The 24933-nt window shown below is 41.9% G+C and overlaps 1 protein-coding gene across 1 annotated transcript in view; it reads left to right on the plus strand.

The window, feature by feature from the left end:
* The first annotated feature begins 1794 nt into the window (after window positions 1–1794).
* ZRANB1 (zinc finger RANBP2-type containing 1) overlaps window positions 1795–24933 on the plus strand; it is a 44814-nt gene continuing 21675 nt past the window's right edge. Inside the window, exons 1-3 of the mRNA XM_057381202.1 lie at window positions 1795–2029; window positions 13811–13908; window positions 14622–15472. Coding sequence (XP_057237185.1) covers window positions 14659–15472 — 814 coding nt within the window. The 5' untranslated portion in view covers window positions 1795–2029; window positions 13811–13908; window positions 14622–14658. The remainder of the gene's footprint in view (window positions 2030–13810; window positions 13909–14621; window positions 15473–24933) is intronic.

The following is a 24933-nucleotide window of genomic DNA, read 5'->3' on the forward strand; positions in this document are numbered from 1 at the left end:
TTTTCTCTAGCATGACTGCTGGAACATCTCAGGTGTTTTTTTTTTTACGCTGACTGAGTGAGAAGGGATGGATCCAGCTGGTCCACGATGAGTTTCCCAATGCAACACGGAGCCTGAGGCATTAGCTAAAAGAGTCTGGGAATGGAGAATGAAACCATGGAAATAAGAAAGTGCTGAAACATCTGAGAAAGCCTGAAATAAAAGAGTAGTAACTGCAGTGGAGGAAAAAAAAAAAATCAGGTCTTGAATGATGTAGAACCCAGGMGGGAAAAAGGAGGATGTGGACAAATACACATTTTCTGTCAGTGAACCTACAAGGGCAGCTTAAGAAAGATGCAGACTTGTAATTTTTGAGTAGAAAGCAAAAAAAAAATTGCATAGCCGGCACAAGGACTGAACCCAAGGGCTGGCAGAGCTGTTGTTGCTGGTCTTTCCTTCCCAGAAGAGGAATGGGCTTTGCACTGTGGGGCTGCTGCTGGGATGAGACCTTCTGGCCAGGAAGACAYCCAGACATCCTGAACTCCAATCCCTCACACATTTACTGTCCTGAGACAGGAAYGGCTGGAATCAGCTTGTGGAGGAAATGCTGATAATTTATTTCACAGAATCAATTTAGATTGAAAAGTACCTCTGAGATCGAGTCCAACCTAAGACACAACTCCACCATGTCAAACTTGACCATGGCATTTGGTGGATTTTGGCTTCCCAGTAATTTTGTCAGTTGTTCCAAAGCAAAGTATTTGCCAAGCACTGATAAGAACCAGAGGACATAGTTTTAAGCTGCACCRTGGGAGGTTCAGGTTGGACATTAGGAGGGATTTCTTCATGGAAGGGGTGATTTGACATTGGAAGGGGCTGCCCAGGCCAGCGGTGCAGTCCCCATCCCTGGAGATGTTTAAGGAACGCCTGAATGTGGCACTMAGTGCTTTGGGCTGGGTGACAAGRTGGGGATCGGTCACARGTTGGACTCCGGTTATCTTGGAGGGCTTTTCCAACCTCAGCGATTCAGTGATTCTGTGATCAGCTGCCACAAAGCGGTGTCCTCCACGGTGCTGCCTGGCCATGTGCCATCACAGGGTGTTTTTTGAGGGCTTATTTCCACGGGACACTTCGATGTTCATCTACCCCGCTCCACGGTGTGTGTGGAACCACGGGGGGATGCTCTGGTCTCTATTATTAATATGCTCTGAGCGCATGTTTGGTTCGGGGAGGGCGGCGGGGTGCTGAGGGGCYCGGCCGGACGGGCGGGATGTACGGGAAGGGAGGCAGGGAAGGATCAGGGCAGGGGCAGCACGGAGCCCTCGCCGAGGGTCCCGGACCCGCTCTGAGGGGCGAGAACGGGCGGGCAGGATGAACGGGAAGGGCAGCACGAAGGGACCCGGGCAGGGGCAGCGTGGAGCCCCCGCTGAGGGTCCCGAACCCGCCCTGAAGGGCCGGGAAGGTCAGCAGGAAGGCACCCGGGAAGGGGCAGCGCGGAGCCCCCCCCGAGGGTCCCGAACCCGCTCTGAGGGGCGAGAACGGGCGGGCGGGATGAACGGGAAGGGCAGAAGGAAGGGATCCGGGAAGGGGCAGTGCGGAGCCCCCGCTGAGGGTCCCGAACCCGCTCTGAGGGGTCGGGACTGACGGCGCCCCCTGGCGGCTGCCCTGCGCACGGCACTCCGCGGCAGCGATGACATCACCGCTCTGCTCAAAGAGCCGCCCGGCGATTGGCGGAAGGCAGGAGAGGGCCCAGCCAATGGGCGGCGCGCAGGGCGGCAGGCCGCGCTGACGTGCGGCTCGGCCGTGCGGGGGTTTATTTTGCTTTGGGCCGCTCCGGCCGCCGCCATTAGAGCAGCGCGGGCAGAGCTCCCCCCCCCCCGCCGCGCCGAGTGGGAGCGCCCGCGGCCGCGGCAGCCGCGGCGCCTCGGGAGAGACCATGTCGTGAGCGGGGGGGGGAGCGCGGGAGGGGGGGGGGCGGCGCGGGGCGCAGGCGGCTCCCAGCGCTCTGAGCGTGTTCCTGAGGGACTGAGGGACGGATCCCGGCGGAAAGGTAAAGCCCCTGTGCTCTCCCTGCCCCTTTTCGAGCAGCGCTGTGGGACGAGGGGGCGCGGGGSGAACGGGGGCGAGCTGAGCCAGAGSCGGCCGGGGAYCCGCTGCGGGGTCGGGGGGCTGTGAGCAGTCGCCTCCGGTGCGGCCCCGTATCCCGCTGGGATCGCTGTCCCGCGTGGAAGGGTTTGCTGAGGGAAGGCAGGTTGGCACAACCTCGGTACAAAGGCAGGAAACTCGGATTTTTTCTCCCGTGGCTGCTGCTCCGGACCCCGGGCTGTGGTGCCTCGGTGTGCCTGGGTGAGATCATGCCTGTGCTGCCTCTCTCCCACTTCTTCCCACCCTCCTGGTTTGATTCTGTTCCTGTTTGGATATGCCTGTGTGGATCTGCACGCGGTGGTGGAGTAGGTGATGGGAGTGATGGGTTGTGTGTGTGAATTTTGGGTAGCAGAACTTCCATGATACTGCCTATTCCTGGAAATGTCCAAGGCCAGGTTGATGTGGCTTGGAGCCACCTGGGATAGTGGAAGGTGTCCCTGCCCATGGCACGGGATTGGAACGAGATAATCTTTAAGGTCCCTTCTAGCCCAAACCATTCTGTGATTCATTCTATGCCTCTGTGATCACGTATTGTCGATGCTTTATCAGAAGTAAAGTACAGTGTGAGAAGTATTTCAAAATCGAGCTTGTCTTTGWGAACCAAAGTCTAAACAGAAATTGGGAAAGTTGGATTAAGGAGCAAGGCAGACCTTGGTAATCCAGCGCCTGTCTGTCTGCCTTCACGGTCCCAGACTGCAGCAGCTTCCTGGCAGGATAAGATAAACTTGTCTGCGGAGGTCATGGATGTGTCTGTGAGTCCTTCGGATGTGTCTGTGAGTCCTTCCTTGGGAGTGACAGAATCAGCCTGTCCCCAGAGCAGTCACTGCTCCCTTGGGAGCAGCGGGTGGGAGAAATGATGGAGAAGATGGATCCGGGTGTCCTGCCCGGCTGGCACAGCCCGGCTGCTGAGAACTTTCTGCTGCCACGGTGACTTTCAGCGATGGCAATAATGACAACTTTTTCTGGAATTCTTGGGGGTTGATGTAGTAAACAAACGTTGTTTGACGGGCTTTGTGCGGTGCTTGAACAGTCTCTGCTCACCAGCTGCCTGCAGTGTCACAAGTGGTGGAGCTGGCATGTGAGTTTTAGTGCTTTGATGCGTTTGTTGGTGCGAAAATTGAAAGGTGAGATGTCTTCTTTGTAGTAACTCCCTCCTTCCTCTTCTTAAAGCTCACGCTGGTGTGAGCAGAACCTTTTAACAGTAGTTCAGGAGAGATCTATTGTAATTAGTTTTGTTTTTCTGCCTGCTTATAGGTCTTTGGTGACTACAGAAGAGATTTGTGAGGCTTATTTCTTTATTTTCCCTCCTTTTTCAGTGATTRCTCAGAGAAGGGGAAACAGGTGAGCAGGAGGAGCTGCTCTGGAGCTTTTGCTGGCCTCCTTCCAAAGGCCAAGCTGAGTTGGTGTCTCAGCATGTGGAGCGTGGCATGTCATATGCAAAAGATCACCTCTGGTTTAAGTCTGTCACAGCATTCAAAGAGAATAAAACCTTTGGATGTGCTGCGTTTCTTGGGATTTGTGAAACTAATTATGTGGTGCAGTTCTCTTGAAGGAGAAAGAAATTACTACCTTTACTTTCCTGCTGCTGCTTAAGCAAGGATGGGCAGGTGAGGGTGACTGTTGAGGCTGTGATCTGTTCTTGTGGAGTTGTGTCCATTAGCATTTTTTCAGAAGTATAATTACAAATATTAATGTAATTGGAATGCTGAGTGGCATAAAAGCATCAAYGGCATTCATCACAGAAGCATGACTTCAATTGGAGACTAATTCCAGTGCAGAATGGGTCAAAGGGACATTTTTAGCTTGGTGTGTGGCCATTCTCATGGCGTGTTTGACCTGTAAATTCCTCAGGGGTGGGAATTCCCACCCATCTTTGGTGGCCTTTGCAAGAAGGATCTGTAAATAAGTCAGAAGTGTAAGTAGGAAATACTACACTGATTGAATGGGAGGTTATTTTTAATACAGTCAATCAAATAATCAAATGTTCTCTCAGGCACTTTMAAGTGAGATTTACTGGCTCCTTCATGTGGTATTAACTTGGGTGTTAGTGTTTCTCTTTCCAGCTTCTCTTTGCCATATCAGTTCTAGCACAACTTCAGATCAATACATTCTTTGTCGTGATGTGCTCTTTGCTAATCACAGCAAAGCATTTAAACTGCTACTGCCAGTTCTCTTAGTAATCTCATGCCCTTTCCTCCCCCCAAAATTTGAAGWCTGGGTTATTTTGGGCTGTTCAAAATTGATGTCAACAAGTAATCCTCAGTTTAACTGCATGAATTATGATCCACAGTCTCCTGGTACTAAAATGGAACTAAACTTTAGTTTGGCAGCTGAAAATGGCTGGCTTAGCTGTGACAGAGTTCTTWTTTTTTTTTTTTAATAGTACTATGTATGAAGAGGGAAACAAGGCAAAGTTGAAAAGAGAATTTTTTTTCAACACAGCTGATGAAGAAAGAGTTTGCCATTTGTCAGATGTCATAGCTTGGTAAAATCAGTTAAATAACGTAGATAATTGTAACTTTGTAATGTCAATTGAATCAAATTTCTTACACCTTATAAACAAAGCGTCTGTCTTCAAATTAAGATTTCAAACAATCCAGACACTTGCCTGACACTTTTCATAGCATTTCTTGTGTAGCTGTCATTGCTTCAGCTTGCACAGGATTGTGACTGTGCTCATTTTTGCATCATCAGTGGCTGGAGCACAGCTGCTCTATGTAGTTAATTCTTTTGGAACTTTCTTAAAGTGCAAGATTAATGATTATCTCTTTTGGGTCTACCAGTTAATGTACTTTAAAAGACCTGTAGTACTTCCACAGCAATTCTGAGAATGTGTTAACCTGTAATAATATGTATGATTTTGTGTTTCCTTCTTTCATGGCATAGGCAGGTGTTCAGGAGCTGTGTAGTCAAACTGAAGTTGTGTCCACCTGGCATTTTTCAAAACAACTTATTTACCTGTGCTGATGTCCCATTTACACAGAAACTCACTTTGGTGAAGACCAAAGCGAGAGGAGATGTGTGGAGGGGCTGGAGCAGAGAATGAGAGCAGTGATGTTTTAAGAGGAAAGTTTCTTCAAGAAAAGGACTGMTATGAAGTCTCTGCTTCAAAAAGCAGAAGGAATAGTAGATTTTTTTACACAGAACATGGGGAGGTAAAATATTGGAAGCAGAGGTAGAGACTGGTATGTGCAGAGCCTCTTGCCCAGGAAGCTGCCAAATTTGCAGCCCTTTTGCRTTTTCTATTGTACAGGAGATATAATTAAGTTGGCATTTTTCCCTTTGGTTATTTGGGTTTGTCCTGATATAATCTGTTCTGTTCGTTCCTAAGACAAGGATACTACTGCGTGGTTTGTTTTTTTTTTTTTTTTTTTTTTTTTTTTTTTTTTTTTTTTTTTTTTTTTTTTTTTTTTTTTTTTTTTTTTTTTTTTTTTTTTTTTTTTGCTGAGAATGGCTGCAAATTTTGTTTGTGTTCACATTAAATTAAGGACAGTTATTACTTCTAAGAAAATTGCTGAAGAAGACACAGGATTTAAGGTTGTCTTGAAGTTCAGAATTGAGCTGAAAATACCWGAARTATTGAGAACTGGGTACGAAGTGARAACCAGACATGTAACCTGCTGTCCAGGGAACGGGGGGACTGAAAAGATGGACCTGTGACTTGCTTTGGCAAGTGTAAATAGGGCTGTGTAAATAGGACTTGTGTCTGGAACTGTGACTTGTGAGCAAGGAGGCTGCAGTTTTCTCCTCCCTCCCACTGTGCCAGAAGCCAAGACATGGTGCTGYTTTATTTGGGTTATGTTTGCCATTACTTCTGTAATCAAATGCAAAGGTTTAAAAATCCTCCCTGTGGTTCTTTGACTTCAATTTGATTTAGCATCTGGTCCTGATAAGGTGTTTTTAATAAAACAGAGAAAGTTGGGGTTTCTGAGGAGTTTGTGGGCATTAAGAAACTTCAGTAAGGTGTGTTGGTTTTCATGGTAACTTCTTGGTATTCAGGAGTTGGTGTTCCTGAGCAAAACAAGACTGTCAGAACCATGATTTATGGGACTCTGGAAAGAAAAATAGACTTGATTGATCTGGGGCTGTTTTTTGGGGGGGTTATTTTGTTTTTTTGCAGATTAAAACTATTTTGATTAGTAATCTTTTAGTGACATTGAATTTCCACACACTTTTATAAGTCCACTCATTTAAAAACTGTGTCGCTCTTGGTGCAGTCAGTKGATTATCTGGGAAGAAAAATGTCTMTCAAAAATCTCATAAATAYAATTAATTCCAGCAAAAAATAGGAAATTTGCTTTGGGATGATGGTTGTTGGTTTATGAGGGAATCTTGTATTTTGTGGTTATGAGGACTGAAARTGCACTGTGAGAGCTTGACTTGTGCTTCTCTCAGGCTAATRGGCTTGAAAGTATTCCTTGAGTCTCCATTCATCTTCCCAGTATCTAARCAGGGAGGGATTCAGTAGAGACAGCTGGGTATATTTATTCCTTGCTGTTATTTCAGTACTCCCCTGGAACAGCCTCTGTGTACAGGTCTTGGAGTCAAGAAGTGTTGAGTATATACTTTTGGTTTTTACTGGTTCTCAGGGCTGTGGGTAGTCAGGAGTGTATTGTAGTGGCATCTCTGAACCATGTCTGGTTGTCATTGACACCTTCTGACAGATGGGCCAGTGGGTTTGGGTTTTACCTGCAAAGGCTTCCCCTTACWGGCTCATTTTTATGTTGCTGAAGGGCTGGGATGGGCTGCTGGGCTATTTACTTTTTATTTTTGACTTCRGCACTACAGTTCAGCTTGGCATGGATAAAAAGGAATTGTCACCTTATGGCTTTTAAAGGGTTTATTTAAGAAGRTTTTTCAGTGTTGCCTTTAAGTAGAAAATTACTCCCACCCCAGAACCCCTTATTACTGTTTTAGATCTGTTACTTTGAAACTTTCCAGGAGTGCAGAGTACCCTGCAGTGATTAACGCAGAGATATGGACTATGACCAAAATACAGATTACTAATCATAAGGTTTAAAAAAAAGTGATTAAAAAAAAGGGCTGGTATCACTGTTTCTAGAAGGAGTTTGGATTTGTTTTCCCTGTGATGTTTGACACTAGCTCTTTGGCAGCAGCGTACGCACTACTGGATTCCGTGTTGTAAATGATAATGGTTTTTTTGCTTGTATTGTTTCTTTTTCCCCTTTTTGATACTTTGCCGTCTTGCCGGTCTCTTGGGAAGAACTAAAATGGGGATAAAATGGGATAAAATGAGTGTAGTTCGATTGGCTTGCTTGAACTGGGACTATCCTTAAATGTATCCCAGTTGCAAATGCATGTACCAGAGACAGTCCTTAGCTGTATCTGAGCTTGGCTTGCCATTAATTAGGAGCAAACCKCCTAATAGTGGATGCTGAGTGTGTTTCCATGTTTCATTTGGAGGCAGGTGGTTTTCCTCCACCAAATGGTGACCGTGTTTGTAGCCCTGCTCTAATTTATGGTCAGCCAGTATTGAGGAGGTCCAGGGGATAATTACTAGAAAATGTGCAAGTCTTGGTGTAATGTTCCTGCTGTTGGACAGGTTTAAGTGTTTCAGAGTTTTGATGTCTGGCTCCRCAGTGTGTTTTCAGTCAGAACGTGACATCTGGTTTTTCTCCTTGTGCGTGAGGATGGCTGAGAGCTAAACAAAAATGGGTCTGCTGTTCGAGGCACAGTCTAAACACAGATAAACTATTTTTGTATTTGACCTCACTTTTTATAAAGAAACATCTTGTTCAACTTCTGTACTTTGTCCAAGGCTAATGTCTTTTTAAAAATGAAGTTTTAACAGTTCTGTTGTTTGGTTSTATGTATTTGTTACTGTAGATCTTAAGTCAGTATTCATCTGTTGCCGTTCATGGTCAAATTCATTAAATGCAGCTGGCTGTATTTATGCAAATATTCTATCACAGCTCATTATTTTAAGTCATTTTGCTTGGGTTTTGATTAGTATTGTGTGGGAGATGTTGTGCATTATGTAACTGTTGATCTGCTTACCCTTGTTTGCCCAAATGGTATTGGTTTCTAAGCAGTTGGTCGTATTTATCCATCCTAATGTGTAGTAACATCTCATCTGGACACTTGTTCACTTTTAATTGAGGTTAAAACAAAGCAAAAAGGCAACCCTGAAAAAGAAAGAGGGCTGAACTGCAAGCTGCTGCTGGGTTTTTATATAGGTTGTTTTTAGCAGTTAAGATTTTTCCTAGTATTTAGTCACAAATTTAATAGAGCTGTATGGACTTTGACCCATTTGAGATGAGTGATAAATAAAATGGAAACTTGTGCTGTGCAAGTTACACAAACAGGGTTAACTGTAGTGGCTAAGAGCACAAAAGTGCTTCAAGGGATAAACATTAAAATAAAAAAAAATCAGACAGAGAAAATGTTTACTAGTCTCAAATATCTGTTAATTCTGTGATGAGTTTTCAGCTTTTGCAGAAGTGTCTGTTTGCATTAGGTTGTAGACCTAATGATAAAGTTCATTGTCAAGCTTGCATTTCAGATGTCTCCAAAGATATGAAACCTCCCAAACATTTTCCTTCTTATTGCATAGAGCATTAGCAAAATTGGACATCCTCTTGCGTTAAAGCTGCATATAAATTCTTTTGCTTATGAAAAGTCAGCAGTTGGGTTGGAAGTGTGAATGGAATATTGAAAAGAAAGCTGAAGCARAATCAGCGTAATTTTTCTGAATACCATAAATACCTAATAAAGTAGATGTAAGATGCTTTGAAATGAGATATGAGTCCATAAAGCAGAATGAAAATTTTTTATTAATTTTATGTAAATGAAATCCATATGAATTCACCCAATGAGCAGACTTCTGAAAGTGTTCAGAAGTTAATTCTTACCTTCTTGCTTTTTTTTGGTTAAAAGAACTGCATTTCTTGCATAGTATTTCTTTGTGAGAGCTCAAATCTCCTGGATTTTAACTCATTGCCTACTTATAAGGTGAAAAWTTTTAGGTAGTGAAGCAGGTCATATCTAAAAATATGCAGTAAAGCTCATTTTTGGTGATCTGAACTATCAAAACGGAAGAAAATGTTAGAAGTCACTTAACATACTAGATTGTAAATAGTTGCTCAGTTTTATCAAAAATATTAATGCTGTAGTCTGTAGATTGTRCTGTGAGGTGCATGGCAATGATTTGGTCTTTAACAGAATTGAGATTTGTGCCAGTCTTAACTGGATGATGCTTCTCTTGAGACAGCAGCCTTGTCCCCATTGCCTGTGTTTGTTGGAGCAGWGGAACAGCTCCACTGCTCAGCAGAGCCAGAGGTGATCCATGTGTTGTGGAGCAATGTTCTTGCTGGGATGAGGATGGGAGCATAATGCCATTTGACCAAAGCCTCCAAATGTATTTCTTGCTATTGTCTGTCTTTGGTGAGAAGGGGGATTCTGCATTCTGTGGCTGTACTGCAAACAGCCAGCTGGTGTTCTTCAAGGAAATTAAAATTTCCTSAGTAAAACCCCCACCTCATATAACAGCTCGCAGAGAATTATTTTAGTGCTCTTTTGCTGAGATGACAGTGTTTTCTCCTTCTTGCTGCTCTGTTTGGGACAGAATCCTGGCCTTTTTAAAGAATTATCCTAACAACCAAAGCAAACTATGCTTGCTTATTAAATTCCTTGCTTCAGTGTATTCAGGCTAATACAGAAAATGCTTCTGTGCTTGTGATTTTGCATTAATCTTTCCATTCTTTATTACAATGCATAGACAGTACTGCAAAGCTTCCAGATTCAGTGYTGATCTGGTTTGGTTGTTCCATTGACGAGGTCAGCGTTCTTAATTTTATTAAAATTAATTTGCAGAGACAACAATGGAGCTCATTGTTACTTCCCTTCAAGCTATAGAAGCCCAGGTTCAAGCTTTCTGCTTTTAATATACTGATCTTTTGAGGCTTATACTCAATTTTTGAGAAAGAAGAGCAAATAGTTAAAGGTAGAGCAAGTACATTTGGTAATAAGGTAAGAGAAAAAGTCATTAAATTTCCATCTTGGAAAATTAGTCAAGGATTTGTGAAAGGTTTTACTTCTATGCTTTTGAAGTGCTGAATTAGGATATTCTGCATTTGGTTATAGAGATCCCTTTCTTTCAGAAMAAGATGCTTCTGCTTATTTTATTCACCTGAACAAAAGTTGCTAGAGTGTTTTTAAAATAAAGAAGCCAGCCTGCCTTTCYTTCTGGAGCAGCCTAAGAGAGGCAGCTACATGTGGGGGAAAGGAGGGTGATTCTTGCTTTTTCCTTGCAAGTCTTGCTGGAGGCTGAAGTTGACACCTTGAGCTCTCCTTTTCCCTCTAAATACAGAACCAGTTTTATTTGAAAACTTGCACACATGAACAGAATGAGTTTGAGGTGGGAACACTGATTTCATCTGTGTAATTATGCAAGGTTTCAGCCAGCACAGATGCCACACCATCCCAGCAAGAAATCCGTAGTGTAGACGGGTCTAAATCAGCATCTGGCCTGTTTACAGGCAGGGCTTGATCGTTTAATGAACTGGAGCTCCATATTGTTCCTTGTTTGAGCCAAAGGAAAAACAACTTCTGGACACAGTGAATAATTAAATTGAGGGGAGTGTAATATATTGTGTAATGAAAGTGCTATTTGCGAACTTCATTGTTTCTTCTCAATTTCTGTGAGCCTTTTTGTTTTTCTATGCACCTAAAAGGAAGAATATTCTTAAAAGTTAAAACAAAGCAAAAACCAAATTTCTGATTGTTCTAGGTCGGCTTTTTTGACTGAATTTGTGTAGTAAAAGGGTGATCTGATAAGGCTTTGATTTTTTTTCCCCCCTTATTTATCAGAACTTAATGTATTTTTCTCTTCAGTATACTGAGTTACTCTACAAGTATGTCCAGAAGATATTCAGCACACTGTCTAAACTGATCAATTGGAATTTGTTTGAAGTTTTGTGGGTTTTAATTTCTTGTCTGCTCATGCTTTTTGGACATTAAGGCATGCACCTGCGCTTCTCAGTCACTGTATTGCTATTTCTCTGTCAGAGGAGGCACTCYATGATTCAGCTTCTCCTCTGTGAGGAATCTAAAATAACAAGTTAACTTGAAAACAGACTCAAAGAAGTAATTGGAAAAACATGTAATAAGCTTCAAACTGCTGTTGCTGGATGATGATGCTGTATCATCAGTAATCATAGAATCACAGAATTGTCCGGGTTGGAAGGGACCTTCCATGGGCAGGGACACCTTCCACTGTCCCAGGTTGCTCTAAGCTCTGTCCATCCCGGCCTTGGACACTGCCAGGGATCCAGGGGCAGCCACAGCTTCTCTGGGCACCCTGTGCCAGGGCCTCACCACCTTCCCAGCTAAGAATTTCTTCCTAATATCTAATCTAAATCAACTCTCTTTCAGCGTGAAGCCATTTCCCCTTGTCCTGTCACTACAGTTCCTGAGGAAAACAAAATTGGATGGATCTGGAGTCTCTGGGCTCCAAATCTGCCTACTGGAAACTTGACCCATCCATGAGTAGCTACTGTGGTGGGTAGAGTTGGAGGTCAGACCAAGTAAAAAACAGTAAAACAGGAAAAACCCTCAACCCTGAATTTCCTTGCTGTACTTGGTGTTGGCAGAGCTGTCAAGAAAGAGAAATTGCCTTGCTCTATTCAACCTTTTTATATTCTTTACATCATAATAACCCGAGGCCTCGTGTTCAGAGGTGGTGAGCTCATATCTCAGAGGCTTTCAAAGCTGCAGATACTCAGCCTCTCTAAGAATTATGTCTGAGAGCATCTGGTTTTTAAGGGGCATAGAAGATAATKGCTGCTAAAAAGCTGATCTTGTGATACGTTTGAAAGCTTTCCTGTAACGTGAAATRTCCTGAGCTGCTTCGTTTCCTAAGTAGTATCTCAGTACTTGTTTAGATTGTTTTTGCAGCCAGCTGCTTTCCAACTTGAGCTGCAATCTTCTTTCCCAGTCTTAATATCACTAAAACAGATGATGCCTTGTTTTCATGCCCCATTCCAAATGTGGGTTGGGATTTGTCTGCAGTGGGAACYGCTCTGTTTAAGGCTTTACAAACTAGGGCAGGGAAGAAACCATTTACAGTTATGGATGCCCGTCACACACTGTTTATGGATTTGATGGGAAGCATCACCTGCTCCTACCATACCAGCTTCTGCTTCAGTAGGGATTATTCTCAAGCATTGGAGTATTGGGACAGCCACTTTTGGTCCTTGGTGGCACAATCTGTTGRTGGCCGTGGACAAGTGCAGGGGCTGTGTGCTCCTGCTGCCTTCTCTGTTCTGAAAACCATGTTCGACTCTCCTGTGTTTCTAACTRCAAAACATTAATTCCTAAAAAAGCTCTACTGTTTCTAGAGAGAATAAGCTTATTAAGAAAGTCATTAAAAACTTTATTTTGGGAATTGGGGGAAAAGCTATGACCAAATAGAATAGATAYTTTGTGTCTCGTGAACTCAAATAGGAGGGGTTTTGGCAAAATAGAGAAACCTTTGTTTCTTGAAGTTCTCAAAAAGTCTTCTTTGCAAAGTCACCTTTAGTAAAATCAAATTAACTTTCTATTTTGTGTGTGTAGGAATCTGATATGATCCTGCTCCTTTTTTCCCCAATATRAATGGGCATGGACATCTGTCAGGAATGGTGGAGGGGAAGCAGYTGGAAATCAAATTGCCTTTTCAGCACATTCCTCAGTCTGACAAAGCTTTATAACATCGAGGTGGGAGTGAAGTGCTCTGCAGCCTGCTCCAACCAGTACTATGGAACCTGAGCTTTATGAGAGAGCTTTCTGTGCTCCTGATTGCTCCTCTGCTTTCATGCAGCATAAATATGGATTGCTATGGAAGAGGATAGTGCTGCCCTCTCCTCTGTCCYGGCCATGCGATAGCCCCTCATTCATGCAGCCACCTGATCTGGTGAATAGATCACTTGAGCTCTTGGAAAAAAACAGTGTTATGTGCYGGAGTCCTCAGGAGGAGTTGAAATAAGGGTGAAAAATTTAAGTAGAAGTTTCAGCCATGCCTTGGTAGAGCAAGATGTGTGTGAAGATATTTTAGTGAAGAATATACTAACTCATAAACCATTTGCCAATTGAAGAACAGGTATAAATTAATTTTTAGTTTTGAATTTAGTCCTGTTGTGTGACTTGTAAGTTTTAGTTTCCTGGGCTCTGTGTGGTTTTATTAGCTGAGAGTTGCAATATGATAAATAAGAAGTGTCTGTCAAGTGATGTGACAAGTTTGTRTTTTATCAGTTTTGTGTTCTTAAAACCAGCACATTGTTGTGGTTTGCAAGCTGAGTAACTRTTTTGGGGTGAGGGAGGAAATGCTGTATCTGTCTATTTGTCCTTTATCTACCTGCCTTACCCTTTCCCCCTATTATGCTCTCTATGCAAAGCTTTTTCTGCCTTCCCCATCCTACGTTTCAGATAGCAGTGAGTGTGTTCATGAATGTTTTGGTGTGAACTTGTTGTTGCTTGGATCTTTTACTTCAGCAGATTGACCACTTGTCAACCGTTTTTTTATAAATATTGGTTTATTTTAATCAGTCTCTCTTGGCCTCAGCAGGTCATGACTGGGTTTAACCAAGTAAATTGGGATTAGAATAGGTGTGGCATTTAATAATTAACTTTCTGGTTACTCAGGTCCAGTAAGAAACCTATAATGAGTCTGTTTTCATGTTGTTTACAGGAATAGTTATCTGCTTAGTCTCATCCTTCATATTTGGCAATCTGAAGAAAAGGTCTGAGCCAGCATGAAGACAGAATCCCCTCTTCATTAGAGAAAAAGTGAGTTGTAATTGGGTTGAAATCTGAATTTGTGGTGTGAAAATACAAATCATACAACACATACAGCTTTTGCTTGCTTTCAAGTGGCAGTTTCACTTTGTAACACTATYGATATGGGTGAGTGTCCAGTCAAGACCTAGTCTTGGTTAAGCACATTTATAAAATTTTCAAATTATAAGYAATTTATGTAAATTCCCACACCTTCCTTTTCTGAAAGAACTGCTTACTCACTGTGTAACTGCCCACCTGATACACTCCCTCCTTCCAGTTCTTGTGATTATAGGACCTAGACTTTGTGTTCCTTTTCTTKTACTGCTGTATTCATATTGAGTTTTATTTTAATAATTTAATATTTATAACTTGTTTCTRTAGCTGTACTGATCTCTTCTCTGGTATTCTCAGTGCTTAATGTGCATTCTGAATTTGTTTGGAAGACTGTGCAAATTTCACAAATTTCAGAAAACCTCAGGACTGAGGTTTTTTTCTCATTTCTGCACTAGTAAATCCCRAATTCCCCATGTAAAATGCTGGTAGGTCAAGTCTTACCCTTTTCATAGTGATGTTACTCCCCCTAGATGTTGTAACAGTATCAAGAAAAAAAGATTGCCAGTTTGCGAAGCCTGATTTTTATGTCTTTTTGGTTAAATCTCATTGTTGTTTTGAACAGCTCCTTTGCTGGCACTGTGTACTGATGGTGTGTTCTGACTCCTCAGCTTTCTGCCCGCCGCAGTTCATTTCAAGAAGTGCACGATGACAGAGCGTGGAATTAAATGGGCCTGTGAGTATTGTACATATGAGAATTGGCCTTCTGCAATCAAGTGCACCATGTGTCGTGCCCAGAGACCCAGTGGAACAATTATCACAGAAGATCCTTTTAAAAGTGGTTCCAGTGATATCGGTAGGGACTGGGATCCTACGAGCACTGAAGGAGGGAGCAGTCCTTTGATATGCCCGGATTCCAGTGCAAGACCAAGGGTTAAATCATCCTACAGTATGGAAAGTGCAAATAAATGGTCGTGCCACATGTGCACGTACTTGAACTGGCCAAGAGCTATAAGGTGTACCCAGTGCTTGTCTCAGCGCAGGACCAGGAGTCCCACGGAGTCTCCTCAGTCTTCAGGCTCCGGTTCCAGACCGGTCCCATTTTCCGTGGATCCGTGTGAGGAATACAATGACAGAAATAAACTGAACACAAGGGCTCAGCACTGGACTTGTTCTGTTTGTACATATGAAAACTGGGCCAAGGCCAGGAAATGTGTTGTGTGTGACCATCCCAGACCCAACAACATCGAAGCAATAGAACTGGCAGACACAGAAGAGGCTTCTTCCATCATAAATGAGCAAGACAGGGCTCGGTGGAGGGGCAGCTGTAGTAGTGGTAATAGCCAAAGAAGATCTCCACCAACAACCAAACGTGAATCTGATGTGAAAATGGACTTCCAAAGAATTGAATTGGCTGGAGCTGTTGGCAGCAAGGAGGAGCTTGAAGTTGACTTCAAAAAACTAAAGCAAATAAAAAATAGAATGAAAAAGACTGACTGGCTGTTCCTAAATGCTTGTGTCGGTAAGTTGTTTACTGCTACCTTCTGCTCTTGTGCCTATGGTTAAGTATTTTGGGAGAATGAAGAATTAAAACAGAAACTTGGCATTTGATTTCAAACCAGCTTTTTTTATCTCTGCATTTCCATTTAAAAAAGTAAGCCAAATGTAGAGGTTCCTGAAATAGCACCTGCTAAGAGAGGCTGTGAAGTTCATCCATAATCTGAACAGGGTTAGACGTGTCTCTCAAGTGTACTTGGACTTTTTTGACCTTTTGTAGAAATGGATATTCTTGTAACCAAATCCTGTTGTTCCATATAATTATCAAAAGGTGCAGAAATTACCAAGCCAATCTACAGAACACAAGTGCATATAGTACTGTAAAAAATGCCATTACTRGATATTTAAAATTACTCTTCCTTTTGCTATGGCAAGACATGCTCTGTAGAGTCAGCAGCTGCAGCTTGGGAGTATTTGTAAACAGTGTAGAGCTTGCAACAGTACAAGATGCTCTGTCAGATGTTAAAAATAACACCAAAATATGTAGCTCCAAGAAACTGCATGTGTAATACTGACCTTGAAAGTAATAATGTTGTATTAATACACATACTGTGTTGTAAATGTTTACAGGCTTTCTGAAAGTATTTTTGTAGTCAGCTGCTTCAAAAAACATTCAAATACCAATTTTGTTTTGTATTTTAGTGCTTTCCTAAGGAAATGCTGGATAATTCTTGCAGTGCTGTTAAAGAACAGAGCCATGTGAGAGCAGGGTTTCTTCAGTTATTGACCTTGTGAGTTAACTTTTGTGCTGTAGCTTCCCAGAAGCAGATATCGTGTGCCCCAGCATACGAGCAGGTTCAACACTTGAAATACGCAACTATTTTTAGAGTAAAACACTTCATTTGAAACTCTGGCGTTACTAGTATGTCTCATGCTGTTCCTTAATGTTTCACAAAGTCACTTCATGGTTGTTGTAATCAAAAACCTAATTTGTGGAGCTGCTTTGTTTAACATATTTGATCAGGTGTAAATGTTTTTGTGGGCATGCTGTGTTTGGCTTCTCTGAGCTAATAAATATTCTAGTTTATTTTTGTGTTGTGTGAATAGTCAGACGTGCACACTGATACCTTCAGTTCCATATAAGATTTTTTCCTTCTGAAATGAAGCAGCTGTAATTCTGTGTGGTATTTTTTAAGTTATTGAATACCAAGGGCCAGTCATTGARGGTTGTTCCTATGCCTTACACAAGTATTTATCTAGCATTCTGATAGCAATTGTATTAAATGTTAGGCTATTTTCTCCCTCTGGTTTTTCAAAAGTAATTTTTTTTTACTGTTTCAGTGTTACTTAAAATATTTCACACTTTCTGATTTAACCTGTGTGGGAAGTGTTGTAGTTATATTTAAGAATGTGGGTTTGCAAGTGTTTAATGCTGCTTGTGACTGTATAGTTGCACGTAAACCTCCAAACTGTATTCATAGAAGATTTCTTAGGCAATAATGATTTGATTTGAAGGGATCTTTGTGAGAAAGCCAGAATGCAGATGGAGTTGTGTGCTGATTGTTAGTGCTGCCTGCTGAAAGATTTCATGGATTCCTTTCCCTAACGCTTACTACAAGTTTTTACCTGGGGGAAGGGAAGAAGGGGGAACAGGAACCAGCAAACAAAGCTGTTAATTATCAGTCCTTCATCTCAGCATTTAATTTTGCATATTAAGATGTAATGTTTTCCAAATACTCCCTGTAATAGGAATAACCTTAGAAAGATTGATGGTAGTTGCATGGATTCTCTTGAGCTTGTTTCTTGTTGTTGTGTAGTGTATCTATGCTGGAAAGGTGCATCAGTTTAGCCAGTAATCATTGAAGCAATGAACCAAATTTCTTTTGGTGATCTTAGTGTGATATACTTAAAATAATTTAACTGTCAATTGAATAATTTTGTCCAAAGCATCTGTTCTTACCATTGAAATCAAGTGGGTTACTGTGACTTAGTTCTGTTTGTTCGCCAGCTGGAGCTCTTGGGAAGTTTTAGCTGAGCTGAACACTTGTCAGTCCTTAGCCAAGCAAAATTATAAAATAGGACAAGTTCATGTTAAATGCCAAGTAAATTTGTGAACATTGATGGACCAAGAGTTTGTGTGTTACCCTGCTCCATCTGACAGATGGTGCCTGGTTAGGATTTGGGAACTTCAGACTGCAACCTTCAAGKTTATGGAGGGTCCATTTGCTTTGAATCCATCTTTTGTAGGAGAGATGTTTAAAAGTTAATTTTTAAAGTTAACCGTGAAGTTAAAAGTAAAGATTAAAGGAGCAAGAGTAGGAGGAATTCTTGGCATAGTGGTTATTTTCTTTTCTCTTAGAAGATACTATCTGTCAGAAGGTACCAAGAAAAATGTCTGATACTTTAGGACAGCTGTTTGGTTGAACTCCCTTTTCACATYTCAACTCCAGTACGAAATGCTTTTTACTAGATTTTAAATTTAATGCCAAGTTTCATTAAAAAACATGTATCAGACTACTCTCTTCCTCATCTGTTATTTTTAGCAGAAACATGAGGAGAGATGTGTGTCAAGCAGATTTAAGAAAGTACTTGTGTGTGTATTTGTATTTTTGTTTTGTTCTGTTGGAGGTGTCCATTAATGCTTTTCCTACCTCRGTAGGTAAACATGTCATCAAGGCTTCTATTCCTTGTAAATCCAAGCTGGACGAAATATGATGAGTGCAACTCTTGCCTTTCAGCATGAATAGTTTCCTTGATGGAGGGTATTCCTTYCAAATCAGAAGGATTAGTGGTATTTCTCCATTCAGACTCTGCCAGTGAATGTAATTGAACATTATTTTTTTAATTGACTTGCATTTTTCAGCAGTGAATATATCTGTCAAGTGATTCTTTCTCAAAAGGATGAGATTTTAAAGGGATTAATTTGGTTAAAATGTATTAAAATCCAAGCAGAATGTGGAGTAAGTGTGGCTGGATAACCTGGCTTCCTGCAAATGCCAGTTTAAATTACAATGAGGAATTACAAGTGGTTTCTGCAATGACACCAATGTGTTCTACCACAGTGACCTAGAACAAGATTAATGTGTAAAGTCCAAGGTGACTCATTTCTTACAGGACAGAAGTAATGTATACTTAAAATTAAACTCTATTATCTTTTCTATAACTCAATGGTGCCTATGGCTGGGACTCTCAGGGAGTCCTGGTGATGTGTGTGCCTTAGAGAAGGTGAAGTGCAACAACCAAATGGTGTTGCTGTGTGGTGTGGTGAAGCTGGCYCCAGCTGGCTGTGGATTCAAGGAGTACAAATGGATGAGAATATAGGCAGTGCCTATAAAAYCTCTCTGGCATCCAGAGTTTGCTTGGGGGGTTACCCTGGAGCTTCCCCTCTCCTGGCATTCAGGGCTGGATTTGACAGTGATGCTGGCTGTGTGTGTTTGCTGCAGGGCCCTGCTGGGGATTCTTGAGTTGTGAGTTCAGCTYCTGAGCTTGAACTGCGACTCACAGATTAAAACTAAACTGCRTTTCTTCTCCTTTTCCTTTCTCCTGCACCTGTTTATCACTTGCTGRAAGAAGAGTGTGTTCTTGTCTTGGTTGAGGTCAGTAAGGTGGATGCTGATGTCATGGGCCAGRCCTCCCTGKGGGGATGGTGCCTCCCAAATCAAGTAGGCAGACATTCTTCTTAGCTCTGTGAAAGAAATCACTAAGAGTGTGTTTCTTAAACAAATCCAAAATATTTAAAGCAATCTGTAATGAATCTTGTTTTGCAGTACATCCTTAAAAGGACTGTTAGTTCTTTCCTAGTTCCTACATATGTCTGCTTAGTTTTTCCTTTGTCAACTGCTTTATCTCTCCTACATTTTTTTAATCCCACTAATTTTTGAACGAGTGCCAGAGGTGTTACCCAGGCCTTCAGAAGGCCTGCAGGCAAGGGGAGTCTCAGTGTCCAGACAGTGGTATGGAGTTGGCTGGGCTGTGTCCCATGCTGCCCTGCAGCTCCAGGAGACACRGAGGCACCTCCTGCTCTGTGTCCTGCAGAGCCTCTGGCTCTTCACTGAGTATTTATAAATACAGCCTGAAGGGACTGACATAAACAAGGTGCTTTCAGCTGGCACTGCCACCCAAAGTTGTCCCAAATACCCCTTTCTGTCCTCCTGGGATGTTTAAAAATGAAGCTTTATTAGGGGATGTTTTTGTGGGGGTTTTGTTTGCTTTTGCTGGTTTARTAAGCCCAGACTGGTTCTTCATCACATCATGGTTCAGCTGAACCTTGCTGGTTCTATTTATGCTGTGATAAAGGAGTGGGAAGTGTATGGGTGGGAAYAAGCTGCTGGAGGCCAGGGAAGGTSATGTACCTTGCATTGCTGGTGTCACTCTGGGCTTGAGCTGTTTAGGGAAGTGCAGCCTGGATTACTCACTGCCAGGTGATGACCTGCACGCTGGCCTTGGCTGGGGGTGGCAGACGATGCCTGTAGGGATGGTTGGGAGGGGAAGAATCCCTGCTGTGCCTTGTACAGCCTGGCCTCCTTCCCTGTTCCTTTGGGATAGTGGGAAGCATGACTTGGCTGCTGTGCCAGGTAGCAGTGATGTAAGATCACAACTCTCACCTGGCTGAGAGATGTCAGTGTGTTGTCATCTGTGCTTTCATATCTGTACTGTCATAAATGCTTTACATTTCTGTGTATATATGAGAGTGGGGAAACCTCTCCCTGCCTTACTCCTTGGTAGAAAATCTTAACTCCTGAAACACACTTTTACTTTATTCTCTGGACTTTTCTCAAAAACTTGATATTTTTTGTTAAAAATAATTGAATAAATGGTCAAGTTAAAACCAGTTATTTAAATCTGCCTTAGAAGCACTGATGGTTAACTTCTATAATTAACTTTAATGATTTTCCACTGTCCAGACTCCCTTTAGGGTACAACCCTACAAGCAACAAGGGGTGTGGATGTCCGTGACCGATTGGAGAGGGCATAAGGACATCTTTAAACAGTTGTTCTTACATCTGTGCTGCTTTGTCTTGTAATGATAYATTCAAAACATACTGCTTGGATTGTATATAATGGGAGAGGTRTTTGTATGGAGAAAAGAACAGGCAGTAGTCATCCTTTCATGGATTGGATGGCTTCAGGAAGAATTTACTTCTTTTTTTAAGCTGATGCACTTTGCTGAGCTTGAAGAATCAAAAAACCCCAATACATATAAGTTTCTGTCTTAATGTCATTACCTGGAGAGTGATCTGCTGTTGATTGTGTGCTAATACTGACCAGGGAGGCCCTGAAATCAAAAAAGAGAAGGAACAGAAGGGTGTGGTTAGAGCCCATAAAGGTTTTTCAGACAGCCCATCTCATTTTTATGAATTGATGTGTCATATTTGCTTGCAAAGCAGTCCTTCCTTCAAAAGGAGAAATTCTTCTTGGGCTGAAATTGTGAGTCACTTATTTATTATCAATAAAAGTTTTATTCATGGCCACCTGACGTCCTCCTGGTGAAGAGCTGGAAGAGCCTGAAGGCTGATTCAGCTCCAAAGAATGCCCCAGGTCCTCAGCAGTCTGTGTTAAAGGAGCAGAGATTCTTAACAGGTATCAGAATTAGGTTTTAGTGGGTCAGTTGACCAGCCTCTCACTTGCTGGCACTTAAACCAATCTTAGGATTAGTCTGTAAATGAGTAAATGAGAGCATATATTTGACATAGACCACTTGCAGTTGTRTCTGGAGCAGAAGAGAAGCAGCAAGGGCTCTGTGTTTCTGATCTGTTCTGTGTTACAGTGGGATCTGTCTCAGCTTCTGACTTCTAAAATGTATAACTTGACTGTTTGAGAGATTTGCCTTCTCTTGCCAAGCAGTTCAAGGCATTGTCCTACACAGGAGGCACAGTGACCTCCTTAAGATGAAGTGYTTCCTTTTGCTGTCTGCTCAGATGTGAGAACACATTGGTTACTTGTCAYTGCTGCCTCCTTGAATCACAGAAATCCCTAATCTCCAGGTTGTTCTTTAGGTATCATAACTGCATCAGTCTGCCTGAAAGAATTTGCCTACTTCATTTGCAGGTCATGCCAGCCAGTGCTCTAGAATTATCAGGAGATACTGAAGTAAATAAAGGCTCTTGCTGTAGTATTTTCCTTGGGAGCTTTTGTATCTGGCTGCTCTGAAGCCACTAGAACTGTGGCAATTGGGGAAGATGAGACTTGGTTTTCTAGAAATGCTTGTAAGCATATCTTGCATATTTTCCAAGTTTATATTGCTGCACTAAACTCTATAAATATTTACATATTCTGAAGTATAAACTTAATAGCACCTTAAGCTGAAATAGTTTGGTTTTAGCAGCTAATTCTGGGCTTATTTAATATGAGGGTAATATTGACATTAATAAAAAAGTATTTGTAAAAGTTGTAGTAGGATCAAGATGGTACAAAGAGTTGTAATTGGTTGATTAATATTTTTAAAAATTTAATATTTTAAAATATCCTTTTAATCTCTATCATCTATTATATACTGAGATTGCAAATGTCTGATCTGTGCTGTTTGCAAGAGGYAGGGCTTTACAAGAAGAAGAAAAAACCTTGGCTCCTAGTGCTTGTGAAAATCTTCCAATAAGAGGAAATGCCTGAATTGCAAAATGAGAGCACAGTTGAACCTGTAGATGCAGAATTCTGAYTTGCAGTCGTATTTTCTCATGACTTGGGTGCAGCACKTGGCATTCTGTCCCCTCCCTTAGGMTGTCWCACTRTAGTCAGAGTTTTTACRTTTTGGGGAGGRTGCACAAARACTGGTGTCTTCAGGTGCAGCACCAAAGGGACATTTCTGGGGYCCACTTTTAAGGAAAGCTGTGCTTGTGTGGCTCAGGAGCAGCACYGAGTCACTGGGATGTGTTTGCATTTGTGTTGCTCTTGTAGCTGATCAGGGCTGTGCCCTCGCAAGGGATTGAGCTCCTGGAGGCTCTGGAGTGCTCTGGGAACAATCTTAAGGCAAATGCCACTCTTCCTTTTGACATTTTAACAGTCTGAGGAATGCAGTGGGTGTCAGTGGGGAATAATCCAACTGGCACAGTGCTGGATTGGGACACGATTCAGAGTCTGCTTGTGTAAGTAAGGAGGCACTTCTGTGTTGTGAAATGTGGGGAATTAGAACATCAGTAAATATTTCTGTAATATTTCTCATAAACAGTGGGTTTTTAAAGCTATGTTTAATGAATTGGAGGCTCTCACTCATCCCACAGAAATCAAAGCCTTTGTAGGAATGTGTCTCCTGTTGTCAATAAAAGTGTGTTCGGGTCTCGTTTTGGAGTGGTGATACTGAATTTCAGAATTGCAGGCAGTTCTTAGGAATGGTGTATGTAGGCAAGTTCCCCCCTTGGGTTAAGGTTCATGTTTTTTGGTTCAGATTTCTCACAGTCTGCCTGTTATCACTATAATAATTTGTGTTCCCTGCAGCCTCGGCTTGCAGGGACTGGCAATCTGGTGGCACCTGATGGGCTGTCAGGAATTTTTCCCTGTTCTTCTGAAGTGGCTACAATGGAGTAGATATTTGGAAGAATAGGTAAAGAGAAACATTGGCCTTTCTTGCTATGGCTGAGAGGGGCCAAAGGGGTTGTAATGCCCATATTGGGCATATTGGCCAGTAGTGAGTTGGACTAGACCAACAAAAATTTCATGATCCTCTCCCTGTCATAAAGATTTGATTTCAAATCAAAATAATTTGAATAATTTGAATTTCAAAATATTTGAATAATAAATTATTTTGATTAAGGAGTGGAGGATGACCAGATAAAATTCATTTMCGCACATCACCACCCCTCCATGAGCTGTAGATATCTACTTTGTCATTTAGCTCACCAACCCTGTACCTAAAATACATTTATAACCTTCTTTTAAATAAGGCCTAGAAAATATACACARTTTGCCTGGTTGGATGTATTAATTGTATCTTTGGTTTAAACTTGATCAGCAAAGTTTAGAAATGTATTTTTTAGCTGACAGCTTATGTAACAATGTTAGTAATTCTAGGACATGGGGCTTTTAGGAATGTCAAGTATTGCAAGACGTGGGAATAAACTTCCAGAACTGGCAGTGCTGCAYAGAGCACGTGTCACTGATTTGGATCCTTATTGCAGCTTGTAGTAGGTAGTGCTTCAAAAAGGCATTGCCAAACCTCACGTCACCACCTCAGCATCAGCCTTAGACCTCAGTTGTTGCTGAGGTTTGATGGAGAGTGGGATGRTAATGAACAGCTGAGGGTGGGGGACTAAGGAATAATTAAAATGAGTTTCCCAGTAGTAGGCTGTAGTAAGATGTACTACTTGACAGGCTGGCTGGCTGGAATGTGATTTGGGCCTGAGCATTTGAAATTAGTTGGGGATATTTGGATTCTCAGAGTGGCCACCTACCACTCTTAGGTAGTCTTTGGTGTGTTTGTTGAGGGAGGTGGTGGAAGGTGCAGATCTGGTAACAGGAGTCTCCTGTGTCAGTAGGAGTGGTTGAAATAAAAACAGGAGTGAAATGGCTGTTAGGCTTTAACAAGAGGTCTCTCCTAAATTAACATARTATTAAGTAATTAAGGATGTCATAAGATTGCAGAGAACCTGCTCTTCTATCRAGATTCTTTTCCTGTGGATTCTTGGGTTTGCCAGAGCTATAGTATAACAGCTGTAGTATAGCTGTAGTATAGCTTTGTTGTAAGAGGGCATGTCATGATAAATTTGTGTTTTCATTATCTGTAGATGCCTACACACACAAAAAATGTCATTTTGGAGCACTGATGCATTGCAACAGTCATGGAATTGCCTTATCAGTGGCAAAAATGTGCTTGCATGGAAATAAAGTTCTACATTTGGCACTTCTGACTCYTGCAGAACAAGAACTAAAATTGGACAGACATATCTGGGGACAATACACGGGCAGGCACTGAATGAGGCAGTAGTGCTGGAGTGGAGCAGGAATGTCTTCCTTACAGAAAACAGACACATGCAGCAGAAAATGAAAAGAATAYTCTCCTGTATGGTTTTCCTTCTGCTCTAGCCTGTTAGGAGTTTGGAATGAGTGGGTAGATATTGTACAACTAAAATTTGTGGTTGAACTATTGTTTTGGAACTTCTGTGCCTTAGACCACTGTTGAATAATCAAACTTTTATCTGTGGAGGCTTGCTGAGTACAGCTGATAACTTTGTAAAGAAATGTCTTGCACTGATAATCCATTTTCCCCCGTGTTTCTTCTGAAAGCTTTATAATCTCAGCATTCAAAATGATACTTTTTGSCTGAGCTAAGAATGCTTTTCTAAATCCTGGATTAACTAGCAAAACAGTGGTTAGTGTACTTCTCTGCTAGTAGGGACTTCAATTTGTTGTGTTGGAGTTTTTTTTTAATTTTGGTAGGGGATTTTTGCTTGTTTGGGATGTGGGGTTTTTTTTGAGAGGGAGGAAAATGTGTTTCTTCCCTTTTTTTGTTTTATTTTAAATCCTGAGTGGGAGTGATTGTCCTGATTGGATCTG

This window comes from Malurus melanocephalus, unplaced genomic scaffold, assembly GCF_030028575.1.
Source record: "Malurus melanocephalus ecotype Western Australia unplaced genomic scaffold, MMel_1.1 scaffold_498, whole genome shotgun sequence".
Taxonomy (NCBI): domain Eukaryota; kingdom Metazoa; phylum Chordata; class Aves; order Passeriformes; family Maluridae; genus Malurus; species Malurus melanocephalus.